This window comes from Nicotiana attenuata, chromosome 7 (assembly GCF_001879085.1).
Source record: "Nicotiana attenuata strain UT chromosome 7, NIATTr2, whole genome shotgun sequence".
Lineage (NCBI taxonomy): Eukaryota > Viridiplantae > Streptophyta > Magnoliopsida > Solanales > Solanaceae > Nicotiana > Nicotiana attenuata.
In genome coordinates, this window is record NC_031995.1 from 45,962,841 (window position 1) to 45,988,535 (window position 25,695).

A 25,695-nucleotide genomic window follows, 5' to 3' on the forward strand; every position below is an offset into this window, starting at 1 on the left:
TTCATGTTAATCTCCACTAATATAGATTCAACACTGATTTTTGAAATCTATTTAGGACTTTTTCTTGGCTTATAATGTCAGGCTTCATGCTGGTAGGATAAGGATATTTTTGTAGTGACTTTTCTTCTTCCAGCTTGGAGCAAATGTTCCTTGATACTAATTATTCTATTTTTTTTTGTTTGTATATATGTTTTCATCAACATAAAGAGATATAAGAATATACACACTATCTCTCTCTCTCTCTCTCTCTCTCTCTCTCTTTTTCCTGTTTCGTGCCTTGCACAATCTTTCTTTTCTTTTTCTAACAAACATTACTTATCATGGCTGGAAGAAGANTCTTCCGATCTTTATGTAATTTGCTTCATGATTTTCAATTGCCATTGTCGCAACTATGGTGCTATATTTGCTTCTTCATTCCCGGTTGACTACTCAATTCTCACTCTTTTTTGCTTCTTTTCTTTAACTTTCATACGCTCTTCCTCCTGCGAAGTATGCTAGAAAATATGGAAGAAAATGGTATATTTATTCATGTTCTATTTAAAATATTTAATATTTACATATAAAAATATATGAATAAATTATATCCATCAATAAGTTTTACGATTATAAAACTTGAAATGTTTATATTGAAGTTTCTTAACCAACTTAATTTTTTTATATTAAATTTCAAAGCATGGTAGGTTATAAACTTCGAAGTCAATACATTCTTTATGCCACATAACATTTTAGGGAGATAATAAGTGTATTGTGGACAAAGACAAAAAAAAAAAAAGACCTCTATAAAGTTTAAGTTTGTAGTTAGCAGTTGATGATAATCTGGGGCAGTAATTATGTATAATCCAAAGAAATTACAAGAAAATTAATTTAATAAATAGTAGGAGCATCTAGATAACTCTCCTATTATTTTATTTTTCTATTTTGTCGGTTTGTATGTTTTTGTTGTCGCCACTTCTCATACTTGCGTCATCCTCCTCCATGCTTACTTACACATGTCAAAACTATATTCATTAAAGAACAAATAGATATTAACGGTAAAACATTGACAAGTATCACATGTACTCAATTTTTTCAAACTTATATTAATATTTTCCCCACGTACTTTTATTTTTAGTTTGCTATTTTATGCTAAATGAATCTAGGAGTTATTGTGTCTTTTTTATTTATTTAACTGAAGTATCCGATATCTGAAATTTGTATTGGATAGACTTATTAAAGGGGTTAAAAAATTTTCCAACCAAAAGGTTATACTCTCGTGACTTGAACATTAAAACTTCTATTTAGAAGTAAGGAATTATACTATCCCATCATTTTACTCAATAGTAGTGAATAATGCATTACTATTTACATGTGCGATAATATGATTTTATCTAAACATACACTTTGCTATAATTTAATGGAAAAATAAAATTGCTTTGCTTCGCCAAAGTTTTTAGGTTTTGAAATTAGTAGTGATTTATTGACCAAATTATTATCCATCAAGCAGTTTTGTAATTATATTTTCTACTTGTGATTGAGTAAGTAATTTTAATTAGACAATACAAGCAAATTATAAATTTATTTACCGTCCTATAAGTTTTACAACTATAGGATTTAAAATCTTTTATATTGAATTAAAAGTCGCTTAAGAAACTTAATATTATTATTGAATTTTATAATTTTATTATATTCAAGCAAAATACTCATAAAATGCAAAGATTTTGTGGTAATTGTACTAAATTATTATGGTCGAAAAAAATACTAAATTATTATCTAAGCATTTAAACATCACTTATTTTCAAACTAAAATTTTCTACCCCTATTTATATGAATTTAATTTAATATTCCCCACCGTCTATCCACATTCACCTGAAAAAGAAATTCTTCCCCTATTTATTCTCAAAATCCTTGGCATTCCTATATATATATAGATGCAAGTGGCAAACACTCCACAGCTCTTATTTGTGTAAAATAAAATAAAATTACTCTCCTATCTTTCTTCAATTTCTCTCTATTCTCCTCTATCTCTCCGCGATCCTCACTCACCAATCGTTTTAACCAAAACCCTTTCCCGAAAACCCTAGAAATCGCACGATCTTCCTTAAAACCTCATTGCCTCATTTCAAATTCAATCTCTTTTAGGATATACTAATTTTGATCGTTTCAAACCGTCAGCTTCTTGAATTTACTGATTTATTGGATCGATTATTGTCCAATGGTTTAATCAATTGGTTGATATTAAGATGAAGTTAAAGCGAAGGAGGGCCGTAGAAGTGGTTAGTCATATATGTGTGTGTGTCTGTGTGTTTAATTTTCTGATCATACCGATTCGACGTAAATTGATTGAAGTTATCGAGCATGCTTATATAAAATTGATGCTTTTTAGACATAAAGAGTTGATTTTTATTGCTGAAAATTTATTTAATCTAAGTAGTACATGTTAGAAATTTTTGATTATATGTTATAAGCTTTAAATAGATATAGACATTTCATTTAGTTAGGAGCAGTTGATTGATTGATATGTCATAAAGTTTATGGTTTTACGGAGCTGACACTCACAAGTGGTTGGAGCCCGAGGGTTTTTTCTATCTTGCTACATACAGGTGTTGTGACCGGGTCTACCGCCCTAAATTCAGTGGCGGAGCCAGAAATTTTAACAAGGGGATTCAAAGTTTCAAACTTGAAACCTAAAATATGTCAAGGGATTTCAAAAGTTTATATACATATATGTTACCTTTCAGAAAAAAAAAGAAGTTTATATACATATGGAAACAAATGTTTTTGCCCTATTTGCGCAGTAGAAGGAGATTCAATTGAACCCCGTTCTTGGCTGTGGCTCCACCACTGGTGGTAATTGGCAGAAATTTGTTTTTCATGTCAACTGTTTCTTTCACTGGCAAAGGGGAATGTTCTGTCCACCACCGAGATTAATCTAGTTTGTGTTGGTATAGTCTAGGACCCCGGGGAAAAAAAATTAGTCGCGTTTGTTAGTGTATATTCTGGTAAAAGTGAAGATTTTTTAAAGTGTTTTCTGTTAGGCATGCACCCCGGATACTTGGATGGTGTAATCAAGGTTGAAGACCATATTTTGTTTGTAGGAGACACATTTTGTGCGATTGCTTATATGAATTTAGATATCTGCATTTTAAACTTCCAAAATGACTAGAGCAATTTACTAATCATAGAAGTTGCATAGCCCGGTCCGTCGAGCTTGATCTGTGGAATTTTGGACTTAACATCTCAAAATCTTCTGATACTTGTATCTTCAAGCTCCTTTAATAAAAATATATTTCCAAAGTACAGTTTATTGCTGTCTGCTCATTAAGGTGCTTCAGTCAGGCTTCATTTATAGAAGTTTTAAAATTTTGTCGAGTAATTTAGGGAAAGACACCCTCTTAAAGCACACTATTTCATGGTTGGTTTCGTGATATTTGTTTGAAAGTTGCTAGCGTTATGTTTAACATATACTGCTTAAAAGAAGTTTAAATATGTGCTGATCACGTTTGGTTTGCCTTTCTTGTTTCAGCCTCCAAAGATCCGATCATTTATCGGTAGCGTAACTGCTACTCCATTAGAGAATATAGAAGAACCCCTGAAAAGTTTTGTTTGGGAGTTTGATAAGGTACTATAGAGATTTCATTTGATGCTGTTACTATTCCCCTTTTGCACCTCTTCTCCTTTCTTAATCTATTTTTCCCTTTTCTTATTCATGTATATGCAGGGAGATTTTTATCATTGGGTTGATCTCTTTATTCACTTTGATACTTTTTTTGAGAAATACATTAAGACTAGGAAGGATTTGCAACTTGATGACCACTTTTTGGAATCCGATCCTCAATTCCCAAGGGAAGCTGTTCTCCAGGTCCTTCGTGTTATAAGGATAATATTGGAGAACTGCACAAATAAGCATTTCTACAGCTCATATGAGGTACCTGAAGATATACTTAAAAGTGCTCTTTTTGTTTTGTTGCTCCAGATTTTAATCTGCAAAAAGAATATATGTATTGGCATATAATTAGCTATTTGTGTGTCAGCATCCGAAGCTAGTGTGCTTCCTTAGTACCAGAGGCTAGTTTTAATGGGTAGGGGCCTCTGGGCATAAAGGTGTTTATTCTATGTAGTATTTAAGAGAGAGATAAAAAAAGGGTAAATAGAATAAAGGGCTAGTGGGGAGGTGATGGTGGTTGTACTGAGCTTGTTTGTCAAATTGTCAATTCTGATCATCTTTTTGAATTAACATATGATTTTAGTTTCTTCTGCTCTCTCTCTCTCTCTGAAGAAGAAGAAGAAGCTTTGGACGTTCTCCTTCCGGAGCTTGTGTACTGCTGAATCTTTATTTCCTCCCCTAGTGTTAAATGCTATAAGCACAACCTTCAGCATTCTTCCAACGATATAAAACAAAATAATTCAATACATCTGTCGTTAAATATTTATACTTAAGAATACTCAAATTTCACTATTGAAATGGAAAAAAGTTGGATTTGAGGAAGGTGCTTTTGTTGAACAGCAAATATGGAGTCTCTAGGGACTTTCATGGCAATAACAAATATATGGTTTTAGTAAATAAAAAATGGAGTTAAATCATGGAATGGCATCATACAAGGATTTAATCAGTGAAATTTTTATCAAAAAAAAAAAAAAGAAAGAAGGTGAAGTTTAAAATTGTTTACTTTATCGAAAATAAGCTGTGAAGTTTAAAGACACTAGCGAGCCGGTTAGTCTTTTCTTGTCATCGATAGGAATAAACAACAGAAGGTAATGTTTCCCTGCTCTATTTCCTTGAAAGTGAATGTCTTGTTATATTCTGGTTTCTGTTTGAGGACAGTTTTCTTTCCTATCTTTAAGTTTCTTTGAGTTAATTATCAGTCTTTTCCTTAACGCATACCATGAGAACAGTGTGTGCCAAGATAAGGGGTTGTAAAGTTTCTCACCTTATGCTTAGCAAAGTAAAGTGGCTTTACTCTGCCCATGCCTTGGTGGACAGAGTTACCCGGTACCTGCACTGGTGGGAGGTAGCAGGGACCGGTGGAATAATTGAGGTGCACACAAGCTGGCCTGCACACCACCGTCTTTAAACTAAAAGGGTAAAGTGGCTTTACATGGGTTAGAAGTGGCACATTTTGAGCTGTATTCTTGATAAACTTATATGCATAAGGGGGGTATGGTTTAGTTTCTGAACTGACTTTAAGATGCAGGAAGTTGCTATCTACTCTGAATAAAATAATGCGTATTAATATCTTAGAACTCGTTCCATTTCCATTTTTTGATCCGGTAAAATTATGTTATCGTCTTACTGTTTTTTTAATAATTTTCTAACACATATTATGAAATTTTATTGTATTTTGAATTTTTGTTTTTTTTCCCTGGTGCTGCAGCATCACTTGTCAGCTTTGCTTGCTTCCACTGACGCGGATGTGGTTGAGGCGTGCTTGCAAACTTTGGCTGCCTTTTTGAAGAAAACAATAGGGAAATACGTCATTAGAGATGCTTCTCTTAATTCAAAGCTGTTCGCCCTTGCACAGGGTTGGGGAGGAAAGGAAGAAGGCCTTGGGTTAATTGCGTGTGCTCTGCAGGACCGCTCTGATTCAAGTGCTAATGAGTTAGGTTGCACCTTGCATTTTGAATTCTATGCAGTGACTGAATCTTTAGATGAGCCCACTGCCCCCACTGGTTTGCAGACCATCCATTTGCCCAGCATTGACAGCATACAAGAATCAGATTTGGAGCTTTTAAACAATTTAGTCTTACAGTACAAAGTCCCTCCTAGTTTGAGATTTCCTCTTTTGACAAGATTGCGGTATGCTAGGGCATTCAGTTCTCCAGCTTCTCGACAACAGTACACTTGCATACGCCTCTATGCATTTATAGTTCTTGTTCAAGCATGCAGTGATTCAGATGATTTGGTTTCGTTCTTCAACACTGAACCAGAGTTCATTAATGAGTTGGTTACCTTATTGAGCTATGAAGACGTAGTTCCTGAGAAGATTAGAATTTTGGCTCTTGTTTCCTTGGTTGCTCTCTGTCAAGATCGGTCACGCCAGCCAAGTGTGTTGACAGCTGTAACATCTGGGGGGCATCGTGGTATTCTCTCCAGCCTTATGCAAAAGGCCATTGATTCTATTGTTAGTAATTCCTCAAAATGGTCTGTTCTTTTTGCTGAAGCTCTGCTATCTCTTGTTACGATTTTGGTCTCATCTTCATCTGGTTGCTCAGCCATGCGAGAAGCAGGGTTCATTCCTACTCTTCTACCTTTACTTAAAGATACGGATCCTCAGCACTTGCATTTAGTTAGCATGGCTGTTCATGTTCTAGAGGCATTCATGGATTATAGTAATCCAGCTGCTGCGCTATTCAGAGATTTGGGAGGTTTGGATGATACAATAGCACGCCTTAACATAGAAGTTTCCTGTGTTGAAAATGGTATAAAGATGCCTAGTGCTAGTATTGATCTTGACAGTTCTGACTTCAGTGGTTCTCAGATAGTTGCTGGTACTTCTTCTGAGCTAGACAGCTCGCAGGCTCTTTATTCTGATGTGTTGGTTGCTTATCATCGGCGGTTACTGATGAAAGCTTTACTACGTGCCATATCTCTGGGAACCTATGCTCCTGGAACCACTGCTCGTATTTATGGTTCAGAGGAGAGTTTGTTGCCTCAATGCTTGAGCATAATCTTCAGAAGAGCTAAGGATTTTGGTGGAGGGGTGTTTCATCTTGCCGCAACAGTGATGAGTGATCTTATTCACAAAGATCCCACCTGCTTCCCTGTATTGCAAGCAGCTGGTCTTCCTTCTGCCTTCATTGATGCTATTATTGATGGAGTTGTTTGCTCTGCCGAAGCTATAACTTGCATACCTCAGTGTTTAGATGCTTTGTGCTTGAATAGCTATGGTCTTCAGGCTGTGAGAGATCGCAATGCTTTGAGGTGTTTTGTACAAATATTCACTTCAAAAACATATGTCAGAGCCCTTAGTGGAGATACCACCGGATCTTTGTCTAGTGGCCTTGATGAACTAATGCGGCATACCTCATCACTGCGTGGACCTGGAGTGGAAATGATGATCGAGATCTTGAAGGAGATTGCAAAACTTGGATCTGTTCCAGAAGCTATTTCACCCTCAGCTGAAAGTCCTAGCTCTTCTAACCCTGTTCCCATGGAAACAGAAGGTGAGGATAAAGGTGTGGTTTTGACTGAGAAAGACTCACAAAAGGCTAAAAGTTTGGAGCACGTCGAACCATCTTCTGATTCTTTGGTACCAAACATCGAATCTTTTCTTCCTGAATGTGTAAGCAATGCTGCTCGTCTCCTTGAAACAATTCTTCAGAATTCGGATACATGCCGTATTTTTGTTGAGAAGAAAGGAATTGAAGCTGTTCTGCAGCTATTCACTTTGCCTGCCCTGCCACTTTCTGTTTCTGTTGGTCAGACCTTATCTGTTGCATTTAAGAATTTCTCTCCACAGCATTCTGCTTCTCTTGCTCGTGCAGTCTGTTCGTTTTTAAGAGAACACTTGAAGTTAACGAATGAACTTATAGTTGAAGTTCGAGGATCACAGCTTGTAAAGGTGGAGTCTGCTAAGAGGATAACTGTGTTGAAGAACCTTTCAAGTCTTGAAGGTATTTTATCTCTCTCCAATTCTTTATTGAAGGGAAGTACTACTGTGGTTTCTGAGTTAGGAACTGCGGATGCTGACGTCTTAAAGGATCTTGGGAGAGCGTATAAGGAAGTACTTTGGCAAATCTCCTTATGCTGTGATTCTAAGGTGGATGAGAAACAGAACGTGGAAGTAGAGCCTCAAAATGTAGAAGCAGGTTCTTCCAATATGGGAGGTAGAGATAGCGATGAGGAGACTAATATTCCTTCAGTTAGATACATGAATCCTGTTTCTATCAGGAATAGTTCTCACTCTCAATGGGGTGTAGAACGTGAGTTTCTTTCTGTAATTCGTTCAAGTGAAGGTTTTAATCGTCGTAGTAGACATGGTATAGCACGGATTCGTGGTGGAAGGACCAGTAGGCATTTGGAAAGTTTACAAGCTGATTCTGAAGTTGCTCCCAGTGTAGTGGAGAGTAGCATCCAGGAGATGAAGAAAAAGACTCCCGATGTTCTGGTTTTAGAAAATCTGAACAAGCTTGCTTCTAGCATACGTTCTTTCTTTGTGGCTCTTGTTAAAGGATTTACATCTCCAAATCGTCGGAGAACTGAAACTGGATCTCTAAGTGCAGCTTCAAAGAGCATAGGAACTGCCTTAGCTAAAGTTTTTCTCGAGGCTCTTGGTTTCTCAGGATATCCAGACGCTGATGTGCTTGATATACCACCTTCTGTCAAGTGTCGATATCTTGGTAAGGTTGTGGTTGATATGGTCTCTCTAACATTTGATGCCAGGCGGCGTACCTGTTATGCATCCATGATCAATAATTTCTATGCACAAGGAACCTTTAAGGAGCTTCTGACAACATTTGAAGCAACCAGTCAGTTGTTGTGGACACTTCCCTATTCTGTACCGACATCTGGAATGGTTCCTGAAAATACTGGGGAGGAGAACAAGTTATCTCACTGTTCGTGGCTTCTTGATACACTGCAGAGTTATTGCCGTTTGCTTGAATATTTTGTCAATTCGACTTTGCTGTTGACTCCAACCTCAACATCCCAAGCGCAGCTCCTTGTTCAGCCAGTTGCAGTCGGTTTGTCTATTGGGTTATTTCCTGTTCCAAGAGACCCAGAAGTGTTTGTCCGTATGCTGCAATCTCAGGTTCTGGATGTTATACTTCCCATTTGGAACCATCAGATGTTACCCAGTTGCAATCCAGGGTTTATTACTTCTATTATTATGCTTATAAATTACATCTACTGTGGTGCTGGGGATGTGAAACGAAATCGCAATGGGTCATCAGGTTCTGCAAACCCACGTGCTATGGCTCCTCCACCTGATGAGGCTACCATTGGTACAATTGTTGAAATGGGCTTTTCACGAGCAAGAGCTGAGGAGGCATTAAGACGAGTAGAAACAAACAGTGTGGAGATGGCCATGGAGTGGTTGTTCAGTCATGCTGAAGATCCTGCTCAAGAAGATGATGAGTTGGCTCGTGCACTAGCTTTGTCACTTGGGAATTCATCAGAGACTTCTAAAGCCGACAATGTTGATAGATCGGTGGATGTTCTTTCTGAAGAGCAACAAACTAAGCCACCACCTGTTGAAGATGTCCTCGCTGCAACAATTAAGCTGTTTCAGAGCACCGACTCCATGGCTTTTCCCTTAATGGATTTACTTGTGACTCTTTGCAATCGGAACAAAGGAGAAGATCGTGCAAAAGTGATTTCATGTCTTATTCAACAGTTGAAAGATTGCGAGCTGGAATTTTCAAAAGACACTGGTGCCTTATGTATGATATCACATACTTTAGCATTGCTTCTCTCTGAAGATGCAAGTATACAGGAAATTGCGGCAAAGAATGATATTGTCTCTGTAGTTCTTGAAATATTGATGAAGTTCAAGGCTAGAGCTGAAAATGAGATTATGGCTCCTAGATGCATCAGTGCATTGCTTCTAATCTTATTTAATTTGTTGCAAACCAGGCCTAAAATCTCCAGTGATGACACTGAAAGAGTCATAGCTGCATCTTTACCAGAATCTTTAGAAGAGCATCTCCCATCCCAAGTTCCTGAAGCAGTTATTGAGAAGAAGTCAACTCTAGTCTCCCAGGATGATGAATCATCCACTGGCTTTGAAAAAATATTTGGGAAACCTACAGGTTATCTGAGTGTAGAGGACAGTTGTAGGGTGCTTGATATAGCTTATGACTTGGTTAAACGGCATGCACCACCCATGGTTATGCAGGCTTCCCTTCAGCTGTGTGCACGCTTGACAAAGACACATTCTCTTGCCATTAAGTTTCTTGAAAATGGTGGAATGACTTCTCTTTTTGGTCTTCCAAGATCTTGTTACTTCCCTGGATATGACACCTTGGCATCTGCCATCGTTAGACATCTTCTTGAAGATCCTCAGACCCTGCAAACAGCCATGGAGATGGAGATACGGCAGACTCTTAGTGGAAGTCGTCATGCTGGTCGTACTTCTGTTAAAACATTTTTAACATCAATGGCACCTGTAATATGTCGAGACCCTGGAGTATTTGTGAAAGCTGCAGCTGCAGTTTGCCAGTTGGAATCATCTGGAGGGAGATCTATCATTGTCTTATCAAAAGAGAAAGACAAGGAGAGAGAGAAAGGTAAAACATCTGTTGAGTTTGGAGCTTCTAATGAGTGTCTACGAATTTCTGAAAGTAAGGCCCAGGATGGATCAGGGAAGTGTTCGAAAGGCCACAAAAAGATCCCTGCAAATATTTCTCAGGTTATTGATCATCTTCTTGAAATAGTAGCAACATTTCCTACACAGAGAATGCGAGAAGATTGCGTGGAAAACGCCTGTGCTATGGATATTGATGAGCCTACAGTCAAAGTAAAGGGGAAATTGAAGGTGGATGAGTTGCGGGAGGTTCAGTCTGACAGGGTGTCGGAGAAATCAGCAGGGCTTGCTAAGGTGACTTTCGTACTCAAATTATTGAGTGACATTCTTATGATGTATGTACATGCTCTTGGGGTTATCCTGAGAAGGGATCTGGAGATGTGTCAACTTCGGGGATCCCATCAGCCGGAGAATCCTGGTCATGGTGGTATTATCCATCATGTGTTGCAACGGCTTCTTCCTCTTTCTATAGATAAATCTGCAGGCCCTGATGAATGGAGAGACAAGCTGTCTGAAAAAGCTTCATGGTTTCTGGTAGTTTTGTCTGGTCGATCTAGTGAAGGTCGTAGGAGGGTTATTAATGAACTTGTGAAAGCCTTGTCTTCATTTGTGAAGTCTGAAAGCAACTCTGCATGTGGCAGTTTATTGCCAGATAAAAAAGTCCTTTCCTTTGTTGATCTTGCATATTCCATTTTGTCCAAGAATTCATCAGCAGGCGACTTACCTGGTTCTGGCTGTTCTCCAGATATAGCCAAGAGCATGATAGATGGAGGATTGGTGCAGTGCTTGTCTGGTGTCCTTCAAGCAATTGACTTGGATCACCCTGATGCTCCGAAAGTTGTGAATCTGATTCTTAAAACATTGGAAAGCCTAACAAGGGCTGCCAATGCTAGTGAGCAACTTTTTAAAACTGATTCTGTGAACAAGAAAAAATTAAATGCCCTTAATGGTGGGTCGGATAATCAAGTGAATACAACATCAGCCTTTCCGAACGTAGAGGTCAGTGGAGCTGGAAACAGCCAGCAGGGGGTCCCTAATTCAAGTGCAGGGCAACTGCCGGCTAGTGCTTCTCAGAATCACATCAATGAGAATGTGACTGCAAATCCGTCCATGGAGCAAGAAACGAGAACTGAGCAAGAAGAAGCAACTGCAGGCAATCCTCCTCTCGCGCTTGGGTTGGATTACATGCGTGATGAAATGGAAGACAATGGTGTTCTGAATGACACAGAGCAAATTGGGATGGGTTTCCACGTTGAGAATAGGGCACATCATGAAATGCGAGAAGAAGATGATGATATGGGAGATGACGGCGAGGATGACGAGGATGATGACGAAGGTGAGGATGAGGATGAAGATATAGCTGAAGATGGCACTGGCTTGATGTCTCTGGCTGATACAGATGGGGAAGAGCATGATGATGCTGGCATGGGAGGTGAATATAATGATGACATGGTTGATGAAGAGGATGATGAGTTTCATGAAAATCGAGTCATTGAGGTTAGGTGGAGGGAAGCCTTGGACGGCCTTGACCATTTGCAAGTTTTAGGGCAACCTGGAACAGGAGGTGGGCTTATTAATGTTGGAGGTGAGACAATTGAAGGGTGGAACGTTGATGACCTTTTTGGTCTCCGTAGAACCTTTGGCTTTGAGCGTCGTCGCCAGCCAACTAGGAATTCCTTAGAACACTCTGCTACTGAAGTTACTGGTCTACAACATCCTCTCCTCTTGAGGCCATCACAGTCTGGCGACTCTGCTTCTGTCTGGTCATCTCTTGGGAACTCGTCCAGGGATTCAGAAGCAATATCTGCTGGTAGGCTGGATGTAGCTCGTTTCTACACTTTTGATTCTCCAGTACTCTCGTTTGATAGTGCGCCGTCCAGCCTTTTCAGTGACAGACTCAGTGGTGCAGCAGCCCCACCTTTGGCTGACTTTTCTGTTGGTTTGGAGTCTCTACATGTTCCAGGTCGTAGGCCTGGTGATGGTAGGTGGACTGATGATGGTCAACCACAAGCAGGTGGTCAGTCTGCTGCTATTGCACAGATGGTCGAAGAGCAGTTCATTTGTCAACTAAACAGAATTGCTCCAGCTACTAATCCTCCTGAAAGGCTGTCACATGCTGTTGGATTAGTGGATAGAGAGCAGGACATACCTGTAGTTGGTGAGAGTCGACAGCAGATTGAGGGTGATAGCACCGCTGGTCAACAGAATGATGATCCCCATAACAATAGTGCACAAGAATCCAATCAACCACTTGAGGTTCAGTCTTGTGAAAGGGAAAATAATCAGGAGGTTGTTGCTGATCAGGTTGGTGAATTCCCCGAAGCTATTGATCCTATGGAAAATGTACTTTCAGACAGGACAAGCAATGGTCATGGCAGCATGGTGATTGGGGAAGGAAATGCAAATCCAAGTGACAACATAGAGGGAACTACAGGTTATGCTGTGTCATCTATACAAGGTGAAGGCGATACGATGCATGATAGGACCACTGATGGGGTTGTGAACATATGCAATGTGACCTCGACTGATGTAGGCAATGACAGAACCCCAGTAACAGATAGTCATGCCAGTGATGAGCCACTGCTGATTTCTGGGGAAGCAATGCTGGACTCCAGTGTTCACCATGTTTCCTTAGTTCAGGATGCTGATATACATATGCATGGTGCAGAACCAGAAAGGGGGAATGACCAACCATTACCTGTTCTGCCTGAGGATCCATCAGCGCCTCAGAACCTTCAGGAAGTTCAAGATGCTAGTCAAACTGATGAAACTAGTTTGAATAATGAAGCTTCTACTGCAAATGCTATAGATCCGACCTTTTTAGAAGCACTTCCGGAAGATCTTCGGGCAGAGGTTCTTGCATCGCAGCAGGCTCAGGCCCAACCTCCAACTTATACAGCACCGGCAGCTGAAGATATTGATCCAGAGTTTTTAGCTGCTCTTCCTCCAGATATTCAAGCAGAAGTTCTTGCCCAACAACGTGCTCAGAGAGTCATACAGCAGGCTGAAGGTCAGCCTGTGGAAATGGATAATGCTTCAATCATAGCCACCTTTCCAGCTGACCTGCGTGAAGAGGTCTGTGATAGGAGTATTTTCTTTTGTTCCTCTGAATATTTTAACATTTTATTTATGCTTATTTTGGGTGTTTGTCAGGTGCTGTTAACATCATCAGAAGCTGTTTTGTCAGCATTGCCATCTCCATTACTCGCTGAAGCGCAAATGCTTCGGGACAGAGCTATGAGTCACTACCAAGCACGCAGCTTGTTTGGAGGCAGCCACAGGCTTCACAGTCGGAGAAATGGTCTGGGATTTGACAGACAGACAGTTATGGACAGGGGCGTGGGTGTTACAATCGGCCGGAGGGCTTCATCTTCTTTTTCAGAGAGTTTGAAGTTGAAGGAACTTGAAGGCGAGCCACTTTTAGATGCTAACGGCTTGAAAGCATTGATCCGCCTCTTGAGATTAGCACAGGTAAATTGCTTCGCATTAATGGGACAACTGGCTTTGTGACGAAGATGCTTCTATCGTTGGACAATAGGCTTGCTTCTGTAGAGTTGTAGTTGGTGTTGTAATTGTTTGGTCTGTATATTACATCAAGTGTTGAACGTATTTAACTGACCCATTCCATCTTTGTTTTCAGCCTCTTGGGAAAGGTCTCTTGCAGAGACTCTTGTTGAATTTGTGTGCTCATAGTAGTACAAGGGCAGTTCTAGTCCACCTTCTTCTTGAAGCTATCAAGCCTGAGACTGGAGGGGCAGTTGGTGGTTTAACAACCATTAATTCACAGAGACTTTATGGCTGTCAGTCGAATATTGTTTATGGCCGATCACAACTGTTTGATGGTATCTGTCTCTTCTAAAGTGACATTGGAGGTCTGTGTTTATGTATGGTCTTTCGCTAACCAATTAAGTTATTTCCCAGGACTTCCTCCACTGGTATTGCGTCGGATTCTGGAGATCTTAACTTACCTCGCTACCAACCACTCTGCGGTTGCCAGTCTTCTTTTCTACTTTGAGCTCTCGATTATTCCAGAGTGGTCAGATGTAAAGTGTTCGGAAAAGAGGGACAAAGGCAAGGAGAAAATTGTTGGAGGAGATCCCTTAAATCCTTTTGGAAGCTCTCACAGGGGGGATGTTCCATTGGTTTTGTTTCTCAAGCTCTTGAATCGACCACTTTTCTTGCGCAGCATTGCACATCTTGAACAGGTAGGTTATAGTCGAGCGTCTTTCGTTTCATACTACTGAAATCTAGGGCTTTTGAGACAGTTAGCTCAGATACATTTATTGTTTCCTTGCACGTACTGTGCAGGTCATGGGCCTTCTTCAAGTAGTTGTCTATACTGCAGCTTCCAAGATGGAGTGTCAGTCTCATTCTGAAGAAACAGTAGACCATTCTCATAATCCTGCTGGCAATGAAACTATGAGTGATCTACAGAAAGATCCTGGATTGCCAGACATAAAGTCCCACCAAGATGATAGCAGCACTGGTTCTGCCAACCCTGCATCTGATGGCAACGGAAGCCTAAACATTCGTGACATCTTCTTGCAGTTGCCACAGTCTGATCTGCACAATCTTTGCTGTCTTCTTGGTTATGAAGGGTACTTATTGTGTTTAAAATTTTCTGCACCTTGATTTGCCCTAAATATTTTACATTTCTATCTGTTCGTGATTTGTGATCTTTCATTTTGTCTTCCTTTTAATTTATCTCTCCTTTTCACTCCTGAAAGATAAATGTTGTGTTGCAACTATTTGACATATAATGTATATCTTCTAGGCTCTCAGACAAAGTTTACGTGCTTGCTGGCGAGGTGTTGAAGAAGCTAGCCATAGTTGCTGCTTCCCATCGCAAGTTCTTCATTTCAGAACTTTCAGAGTTGACTCAAAGGCTGAGCAAGTCAGCTGTAGAGGAGCTTATCACACTTAAGAATACACACATGCTTGGACTGAGTGCTGGATCCATGGCTGGAGCTGCAGTTCTTCGTGTACTACAAACACTTAGTTCACTAAGTACAGCTTGCGCTGTTGGCAATGCGGACACATCTATGGAGGAGGAACATGATGAGCATAATATCATGTGGAAGTTAAATGTTTCACTGGAACCATTATGGGAAGAGCTGAGTGAATGCATTGGCACCATGGAGTTAGAGCTCACACAGAGCACTTCTTCAGTTATGTCAAGTTCTAATACCGGGGAGAATACACATGGTGCTTCTTCTGTATCTTCTCCATTGCCTCCTGGAACTCAGCGACTGTTACCTTTTATTGAGGCTTTCTTTGTTTTGTGTGAGAAGCTTCAGGCAAACATCTCTATTATGCAGCAAGATCATATAAATGCAACTGCAAGAGAGGTGAAAGAATTAGCTGGTACTTCAGTCAAGTTGTCCTCCAAGTCTACTGCGGATTCACATAAAAGAGTAGATGGCGCTTTAACATTTGTAAGATTTGCGGAAAAGCACCGACGCTTGCTTAATGCTTTTGTCAGGCAGAACCCTGGCTTACTGGAGAAATCACTTTGTGTGATGCTGAAAGCCCCACGGCTCATTGATTTTGACAATAAAAGAGCTTATTTTCGCTCCAGAATAAGGCAACAGCATGAACAGCACCTCTCAGGTCCTCTGCGAATTAGTATTCGGCGGGCTTATGTGTTGGAGGATTCTTATAATCAGTTGCGTATGCGACCCAGTCAAGACCTGAAAGGACGGTTAAATGTGCATTTTCAAGGTGAAGAGGGTATTGATGCTGGTGGTTTGACTAGAGAGTGGTATCAATTGCTATCAAGGGTCATATTTGACAAAGGAGCTTTGCTGTTTACAACCGTCGGGAATAATGCGACTTTCCAACCGAATCCGAATTCAGTTTATCAAACTGAACATCTTTCATATTTCAAATTTGTAGGCCGCGTGGTAGGACTTCAGGAACTCCTTTTCAAATTCAAAGCTATGACTTTATCCTTGTAGCATATATACTTTCACATCTTAATCTCAAGCCTTTGACGTGATACACTTTGTAGGTTGCCAAAGCACTACTTGATGGGCAGTTGCTGGATGTTTATTTTACCCGGTCGTTCTACAAACATATCCTCGGTGTAAAGGTCACATATCATGATATAGAGGCTGTCGATCCTGATTACTATAAGAACTTGAAGTGGATGCTGGAGGTGAGATATCATAAACATGCAATAATTTGTTAACTGACCTAGAATTTCATCCAGAAACTTCTGACGGTGGGTTTCCTTTACCAGAATGATGTGAGTGATATACCGGATTTGACTTTTAGCATGGATGCAGATGAGGAAAAACTCATTCTTTATGAGAAAACAGAGGTACTAATGCATAAATTTTTGGTTCTCCTTAAAAGTTTAAATGTGCAAGTCAGATTACTCTGTTGAGGTAATATCTAAAGTATTTTTTTGCATGAGTAAGGTTACTGATTATGAGCTTAAACCTGGAGGAAGAAATATAAGGGTCACAGAAGAGACAAAGCACGAGTATGTTGATCTCGTTGCTGACCATATTCTGACAAATGCTATTCGCCCTCAAATAAATGCATTCCTTGAAGGTTTCAATGAATTGGTACCACGCGAACTTATCTCCATTTTCAATGATAAAGAGCTTGAACTTTTGATAAGTGGTCTTCCAGAAATTGATAGTAAGTTGACATGCTTCTCCACCATTGCTTTGTGTATACACTACATTTGTTTCCTATGAAGCTTCTTATCATGATTCTGTATGCAGTGGAAGATCTGAAGGCCAACTCTGAATATACTGGATATACAGCAGCATCTACTGTTGTTCAGTGGTTTTGGGAGGTCGTTAAAGGTTTTAGCAAGGAAGACATGGCAAGATTTCTGCAATTTGTGACTGGTACATCCAAGGTTAGTGGATACCATTATCATATTCATTATTGGTACCTCTTGCTTCTTGATGTCCACTTCTTTATTAGCCGAGGTTTCTTTCCGTCACATATAGAATCTGCTAAGAGGTGATAGTGTGATACAGTTTGTTTCTATTGATGTGTGGATCCAATCCCACAGAACCCCGTGGACAAGCATTCTACTTCCTTCTCTCCTAGCCATCCTAGTACAGGCTAATCTTGTAGCAAAACTCAGTTTTTTTTTTTTGAGAAAAGCTCCACGTTTTTCAAACCAATATTCAGGTGCTCCTGAATTCTGTTACATGTACTCCTGAATTCTGGTAATTTTGATTCTGTATCTCTTTCCTACTTGTGTCTGCTCCTTATTCTTCCTTCCATCTCCGCCCCCCCCCCTCACACAAAAAACTTCCCCCCCCCCCTTGTTTGGTGGTTCGGAATTCTGCATGCCCTTTTGAATGTTTTAAGGAGTGCATTCCCTGCAAATGTCTGTGAACTTCTTCTTTGAGATTAATTGTGGGTACTGTTGGCCTTAGGTTCCTTTGGAAGGTTTCAAGGCATTGCAAGGGATTTCTGGTCCTCAGAGATTTCAGATTCACAAGGCTTATGGAGCTCCTGAGCGGCTTCCATCTGCACATACCTGGTTGGTGCTTGTACTTATTGTGTTCTTATCAGTAGTTCATTCATAATCAAGTAGATGCATCCGGGTGATAGTTCAGCTAGCAATAGTGTCTCTTACCGTCACTTTTCTTTTTTCCCTCCAGCTTCAACCAACTTGACCTACCGGAGTATACTTCCAAGGAACAGCTTCAAGAACGTTTGCTTTTGGCTATCCATGAGGCTAGTGAAGGATTTGGTTTTGGTTGAGACAAGCTTCCCTTTTGCAGCTTCCCTGAAAATTGCTTATATTTGATCATCCTGTGATTTCCATGTAAATGTAAGTATTTCCGACTCTCTTTTTTATTTTTATTTTCTTTGGCTTTGTCTTGGGGGTGCCTGTTTGTCTTTGCTTGTGTAAGGTAGAATCGGAACTGCTAAGATGACAACTGAAATTACTCACTTATTCACGGCTTTTCTAGTTATGAGAATTGTGTTCTTTGATCTGTCGCAATTTGTTTCCTTCAGATGAGGTTGCTGGAAAGGTTCTAGGATAGCATAGTTCTGTCTAAATTTGCTGAGTTGCTTAAAGCTTACTATTTGATGGTACATACGTTTGCACTTTTGTGCTCTGTGTCTGCAGTTTCCTCTGAATGTCCCTATGGTAAGCATGTCTTCAATGTTTCAGGAATGCTGTAAAATTTTCCATAGATTGTTAACAAATTGATGGACAAAAATATATAGGTGATTTTGGTTTGTGTCATGCTCAAATATTTGCACTTCTACCACTGAAACTTTCCTTGAGTATCTGTTTTCTCATTTTCTAATTCCCTAGTTTGGGGTGTTCTAGTTGCACGTCTTGTCCTAGAGCTGCTCCACTCGAGTAATAATCAAACATTTAATTCTGGAGAACCATCATCATGCATGCCTAATTTACATAAACTGGATGGTTCAAGCGGTCAAGTTTAAAACTTAGAGGTTTCATGCTTAGTTAGTTGATTTACTGGTCAGTTGACAAATTCAGAAATGAAATTGGATATGGCTTACCTGTAGTGTGATCTCTTTTTCCCGTTGCAGACTGGCTGATCGACATCAACTGGACAACACAGATTGGGAATGTGTTGCTTACAGATTTGAGTCTGTATACAGCCTATCTTAAGGATGATGGAAGGATGACTGGGTAATTGCTACGCTTCGGTCATGTACATGGCAGTTTAGTATCTTCAGTAATCTTCTTGCACGGTGGCGAGGAGCTCCGATTTTGTTGTTCCTCCCATTCCAACAGATTCAGATGTCACTCCGACAGCCTTAGGTACCTGTGTAGATAAGTAACATATTTCGTTTTCCATTTTCTGTTTCGAAGGGGGCTTGGTGTGGGAAGTCTACATTTATTTTGGGTCTGGGGTAGGTGCTAATTCGTTCATGCTTTAGAATTTGATTAATTACCTGTGGTTACCGGTTGGCATCAGATCAACACTTTAATCAGCTTATAATGCTATACTTGATCTGATAATTTATTTTGAAAATGGAGAACTTGGTCGCCATTTCAAAATTTTTGTCCTACCACTATTTATTTCTCCTATTTGACTAGAACAGCTGCTTTGAATCATGTGCGAGTTCATGAAATCTGGGGACTTACTACATGAACATTTCCATTAGCCTGAACTAATAATGTTAGCTACCCCAATCAACGGTTTGTTTGTTTTTTTATTTTTGGGGGGGGGGGGGTGGGGGGTTGCGGTGTACAAGGTGGCAAGTACATTTCAATTAGCTAATGCAACTTGGAAGTACCTTATGTTCTGACATTAACTGTATCAGCAATTAAGATCCGCCCGTTGACTACTTTATCGATGTGAACTGTGGAAGTGTGTTTTTATTTATTATGTTGTAAAATTAGAAGACCTCTCATAAATAATGCTCTCGGTGGTCGGCATTTTGTTAACATATTCTGATCAAAATAGTTATTAAAGAGTGATCATAAATGGCTACGAGTGGTAGAAGATGTTTCATAATGTTTGATGGTGGCATTGGTGGCACTGGGTTAGCATTTTTGTCATCAAAGCAGTATAAATTAAAAGGCGATTTGGGTGGTTTGCCTCAAGGATATTTGCAGTTTTCTAACAACTTTTTGAGTCGAGTTGTATCTCTTATACATACTAAGGCAGGGGGAATCTGGTAGTCCTGCGCATTTCCATGTACGTAATGGAAAACGACAGAGGTTTATTTGATTTACTTTTTTAAAAATGGTTATCTCACAAGTTTAATATCTTAAATGATGCTTGTGTGACAGAGGATTCAGTTTGAAAGCAAATGAAAGAGCAGGAGAAAACACATTACGCACTATCCGATGCATGATAGCGAAATCCGAAGTTAATTTTCGACCCAATAATCCGATTTTGCGTGCTCTTTGTTCTTTCCATTTATCAGTCTCACCCAACAAGATACGACTCAACCAAACAAAATAAGCACCTACGGCTAGCGCAAACCTAGTTTATTTCTTTTTCTTATCTTTGTTCCTATAACTGTATGGTTCACCAGCACCTTAGGTGTAGGAATCCTCAACAACTTCCACATATATGGACATAGTAGCTAAGGAATGATGTATTTCTGCAGCTAGAGTAGCCTGTCTGAGAAGTTCATGTTATACTTCAGAAAAACGATTTATTGTTGTTCTCGTAGCAGACAGAATATAACAACTTAACGATAAGATAATAATAAACTTGTTGGGAAAAAGTCAAGCATTTCCATATCATTTTATTTTTACTCTAACACTGTGGTTTGTGATTAGTACAAGCGATTTCTCTTGATTTTTTACTTTTTTCCATAACATAAGATGAATGGGAAGAGACATGGGCGGAGCTAAGGGTGCAAGGAGGTTTAACCAAATCTCCTTCTTCCGAAAATTTTGAATCCTCTTGACTTCTACGTAAATTTATTACTTTATATTTTAAATCTCTTAATAAAAATTCTGGCTCCGCATGAAGAGAGACAGGTGAAACGAATCCGCGCTTATATACTGCGGAAGAGTTTCACTTCTAAGCTATAAGCGTCGGTAAAATAATAGATTTTAAGTATGGGTAAATTGATATAGTAACAAAAAGGGCATTTTGTGTGGTCAGAGTTGCTTCTGATTATACCAATTATTAAATCTAAAAATGATTTGTTAGTTGAGCAATGTTATGAACAAATACAGTTGTTGGAAATCGAATATATTAAGCAGGCAAATTATAGCAGTGGGGTTGGTGATTGCAGTTTTGATTCTGCTGATTTATGATCCATAGTTTAATTATGTGTATGTGTTTTGCTCTACCAATCAAATAAAAGTATAATTAACGTAAAAGTCAAATCTTGGCTTTCATAACACGACAAAATAAGTGAGGGCTGATAATTGAGTAATGGATATAACGGAATATTGGAGAAAGCAAACTCATTCAATACCCCAAAATTAATAAATAAAAAACCATGATTTCCTTAATCCTTTTTTGCTTATGCGATTAAATCTTGTAAGCACAAGAGTAAGACAAAGTAATAAGATCGATCTCAAGTAATACTTAATGCTGCATGGGTCAAATTTGTTTCATCCTTGACCATGTCCAGCTACAAGTGGATATATAATATATTGGTAGAGAATTTTAATCACAATTATTCAAATTATAAATGTGTAAGACTTTAAGTAGTAGTATTCTCATTAGGGGTGTACAAACCGAACAGGAAAATTGCACCAAACTGATTAAAAAACCCGACTAGGTTTGTTTGATCTGGTTTGGTATTGAGTAAAAAAACTCAAACCAAACCGACATATAAATATATAATTTTTTATATATATTTTTATGATTTTATATAGAATTTCCTATAAAAAATATCTAGAAAAATTTGGATTCTCTTACGGGATATAATATTTAAAAGAATATGAAATGCTCCATATCTATTAACCTCAAATAATGGGTTGTATGGCCACTTTCTTATCAAGTGTTATTGAAATGCGTTAATTTATTTGTTCTTCCATATTCATATGTCAAGATCTACTAAATTCTTATATCTTTTCGAATTTGAAGTGGTTATTATTATTTAGGTATCATATTGATTTTTATGTTTAATTACTAAATTCAGTTAACCTTGAAAGTGTACATCAACGAAAAGTTATTGTCAGACTACTAAAAAAATAACTATCATGTGTTACTAAGAAAATTCCCCCATAAGAAATTTTAATAGATAATATATTTTTCGGTTTTTAAAATTTTTATTAAACATATATTTACTTATAAAAATTTTAGCAAAGTAAGATTGAAATAATATTTAAGTAACAAAAATACCCAAAAAACCGACAAAACCGAACCAATCCAAACCGATATAGTTGGTTTAGTTTGATTTTGATAAAACCCGAACAAATCCGGTCCGTGTACACCCCTAGTTCTCATCTCAACAATGGTTGTCCAGTTAGACTTGTCGTATCCAGTTTCAATTTAATTCATGAGATAAGCTATATGAATAAGTTGGATCCACTTAACTCGAATATATTGATATAGCTGTATGGGTCAAAATTAAGTCTAGCTTAGCGAATGCATACGGATGAGCTGAGGCCGAGGTCGAAACCCTGTATGGTCTAGTTGCGAGGAGTCGCTCGAAGGGAAAGACCCATGCCGAGGTCGTGTAGAGAGCAACGGTTGTAATTGTTAGAATGTTCCTGTTAATGTGAATAGGAATATTCTATTGAATATTCCCCCATATTGTACCTTTCTAGGGTTTTCTAGATATCCCTTATAAATAGAAAGAGAGAAGAAATAAAGAGGGGATTCGGAATCTTTGCAAGAAAAACATCTTGTAAAGAGTTGACTATCTGAGATACACAAAAGGTTGTTTTGTCTCTCTTGTTTGATTCCACCATATAACATTCTTCTTTAGCTCACAAGATCCAAGAGTGCATAAAACACCTCTCTTGCCTGCTGTCACGTATTGTAGTCACAGGAAGGAATCATCCATCTCATACAACCTTTGGGTGACAAATTCCTTCTCATTACATTTAAGGCCATTTATCACATTTATTGCATGTTTCTATCCTCGTATTGACTGTTAGTCATAGAGTATTAATTCAGCATTTGTCAACGTGAACACGGACTCGTACCGCTTAGGTTAATTAATTTCAGATCTAGAATTTATTACTTTTAACTTAGATTCATCCTTCATCTCTTTATTAATTGATCTAACTAAAAGGGTTCAAACTTTTTAGACAAACAATTTGGCGCCGTCTGTGGGGAGATTCTAGTTAAAAAGTTTAGTTTTTTCTAGATCTAGAAAAAAGAAGCTCTTTTTCCTTTTCTCGTTTGCACAAGCTAACAATGACAGGAAAAGGAGAGGAAAGACTGAAAACAATGATGGGTGTCACTACCAATCTCCTGGGCACCATCAATGAGATGGACAGGGAAGGCGAGGAGGATGCGACGCCGAGCGCCTCACCCAGGCAAAGCGATTCACCCCCTCCTCGTGGGAGTGTAATCGCTTCACATGAGAAGGGGGCCTCCACGTCCACAACGGAAGAAGCACCGCCCGCAGTGATAAAGTTATTGGAGACGTGGCTGACAAGCACCCTAAGCAATATACTCGACAAACCCGCTCAAGGGGCAGGTAGGAACACCGTGCGAGTTGACACCCCAATAACCATCAACGAGCAACACGCTCCTCCCCCAACAGGTAACCCTTACACCGTTGTTGATGCAGGAAATGATGCCCTCGTAGTTGTTCTAAAGAAAATGGAAAAAATGGAGAATGAGAATAAAGCGCTCCACGACCAAATGAGGGAACATTAAGAAAGAGTTGATAAGATACCAGGCGCCCCGAAACTCCTACCAAAATGGGACGTCGGCATGTTCATGGAACAGCCGTACAGCGAAGAGGCAGCCCCACATGCCATACCTAAAACTTTCAAAATACCACCATACCTGAAAATATGCGACGGCACAGCAGACCCTGAAGACCATATCATCCATTACGTTACAGCAATAAAAGGAAACGACCTCTCGAAAGAGCAGGTACCGTCGGTTTTGCTAAAGAAGTTCGGCGAAACCCTAACAGGGGGAGCCTTAACATGGTATTCACAATTACTAGCACGTTCCATAATGACATTCGAAGAAATAGCCGACAAGTTCGTCACCGCCCATGCCGGGGCCATGAAAGCAGAAGCGAGAGTGAATGACATATTCGCCGTCAAACAATCACCCGGCGAAGGGCTCGGGGACTTCCTCGCCCGATTCAACAGAGTGAGAATGAGCCTGCCGAATGTATCAGAAGGGATGGCGGTAGAGGCCTTTCAAAATGGGTTAAACAAGAACGGGTCAAGGGCGACCAGAAAGTTATTAAGCAGACTTATGAAGTACCCTGCCACCACCTGGAAAGAAATCCACAACGCTTACTGTGCCCAGGTCAGGGCAGATGAAGACGACCTCAACGGTGCGACCCAATGGCTGACAACAGTCCAAATGGAATCAAGGAAAGATCGTCGGATTGACAGACGAAGAGATCACGCAGGCCCACGCCTCAATCGGGAAAGGCACCAACCGTACAACAGAGTGGCCATCCCGCTATCTCCCCGCCAAGCTGAAGGGGCATCCCGGCCACAAACGGGAACCTACCTAAACGAAAGAGGTATGCCTCCACTATTATCTGCTTACAATTTTTGTGTCTCCTTCAAAAATAGTTTACGCCTTGGAGAAGCTCGGTCCAAAGGTTATAGCCACAAAAGATGAAGTCGGACCCAAATTCTAGAAAGTCGAACGCCCTCTACGAGTTCCATCAGGAACGAGGCCACAAGCCCGAGGAATGCATAGCTCTACGGCAAGAAGTAGTGAACATGCTCCACCAAGGACACTTAAGAGAGTTGATGAGCGACCGAGGGAGAGCCAATTTTGCCCGTGGACGGGAACCATATCAAGGCCCCCCAAAGCCACCCTCCCCCGCCCGCACCATCCAAATGATCATCGGCAGAGGCGATGAAGCAACAATCAACCAGGTGAAGTTCAACACCACACACAAATTGAAGCGGTCGATCACCCATGAACGGTATGATGACCTCGATGACAGTATCATCTTTGATAAGTCATATACCCACGGTTTGACCTTTCCTCATTTTGATGCTCTTGTTATTACTTTACGAATTTCAGATACCGATGTAAAAAGAATCATGGTAGATGACGGAAGCGGCACGTGTATTATCCACCCCAGAGTTCTCACAAAAATGAGACTCGAGGATAAGATAGTGCCACGTTGCATTACACTAATAGGTTTTAACAATGCAGTTGAACGAACATCCAGAGAGATAATATTGCCCGTTCTGGCCGGGGCGTCACCCTAGAAACAACATTCCATGTCATGAACCAAGTCACAACCTACAACGCCATTATAGAACTACCCTGGATACATGCCATGAGGGCCATCCCGTCCAGTTTATATCAAGTCATCAATTCCCTACCCCATGGGGAATATTCAGAATCCGCGGTGAGCAGCGCACAGCTCAAGAATTCTACCGCATCGCCCAAGATTGCACATACACTCAATAGTTAGGAGAGGAAGGCTCAGGAGCATAGCAATTACCAAAGTCGAGGGCCGATTCTGACCAACAAACAGACGTTGTTAGAGACCCCGACATCGTGGAATCCACAGAGTCAATAGTGGAAGATCTTGATCCCGTCCAGCTGGACGAAAGCGGCCACAGCAAAAAAGCCTATATCGGCCACAAACTCACAAAACCAGGTAAATTCCATAACTTTTAACTGACAACGCCGATCTGTTTGCTTTCTCCCATGCAGATATGCCAGGTAACCCGAAAGACATTGTAACACACAAGCTAAATGTCGATCCACTCTACTCGCCGATACGACAAATAAGATGAAAGTTCAATGCGGCAATCAACGAGGCCGTCCACGAAGAGGTAGAAAAATTTGCTTGCCAACTGTTCCATTCGAGAGTCAAAATACCCCCAATGGGTCGCTAACGTGGTCATGGTAAAAAAGAAAAA

At 39.9% G+C, this 25,695-nt stretch overlaps 3 protein-coding genes across 3 annotated transcripts; all 3 read left to right on the top strand.

Moving 5' to 3' along the window:
* On the top strand, positions 1,916–19,296 carry LOC109229032 (E3 ubiquitin-protein ligase UPL1). The gene is made up of 16 exons (XM_019394336.1): positions 1,916–2,252; positions 3,503–3,598; positions 3,698–3,904; positions 5,352–13,295; positions 13,374–13,691; positions 13,861–14,062; positions 14,142–14,425; positions 14,529–14,818; positions 14,995–16,123; positions 16,231–16,377; positions 16,462–16,542; positions 16,643–16,868; positions 16,955–17,094; positions 17,627–17,733; positions 17,855–18,027; positions 18,765–19,296. The coding sequence occupies exons 1-15, from the start codon at positions 2,220–2,222 to the stop codon at positions 17,955–17,957; spliced, it is 11,307 nt and encodes a 3,768-aa protein (XP_019249881.1). The 5' UTR covers positions 1,916–2,219; the 3' UTR covers positions 17,958–18,027; positions 18,765–19,296.
* LOC109230019 lies at positions 23,555–24,427 on the top strand. Its single transcript, XM_019395558.1, has one exon. The coding sequence runs from the start codon at positions 23,555–23,557 to the stop codon at positions 24,425–24,427; it is 873 nt and encodes a 290-aa protein (XP_019251103.1).
* Positions 24,424–25,032, top strand: LOC109230020. The gene has a single exon (XM_019395559.1). It carries the CDS (start codon positions 24,424–24,426, stop codon positions 25,030–25,032), a length of 609 nt encoding a protein of 202 aa, XP_019251104.1.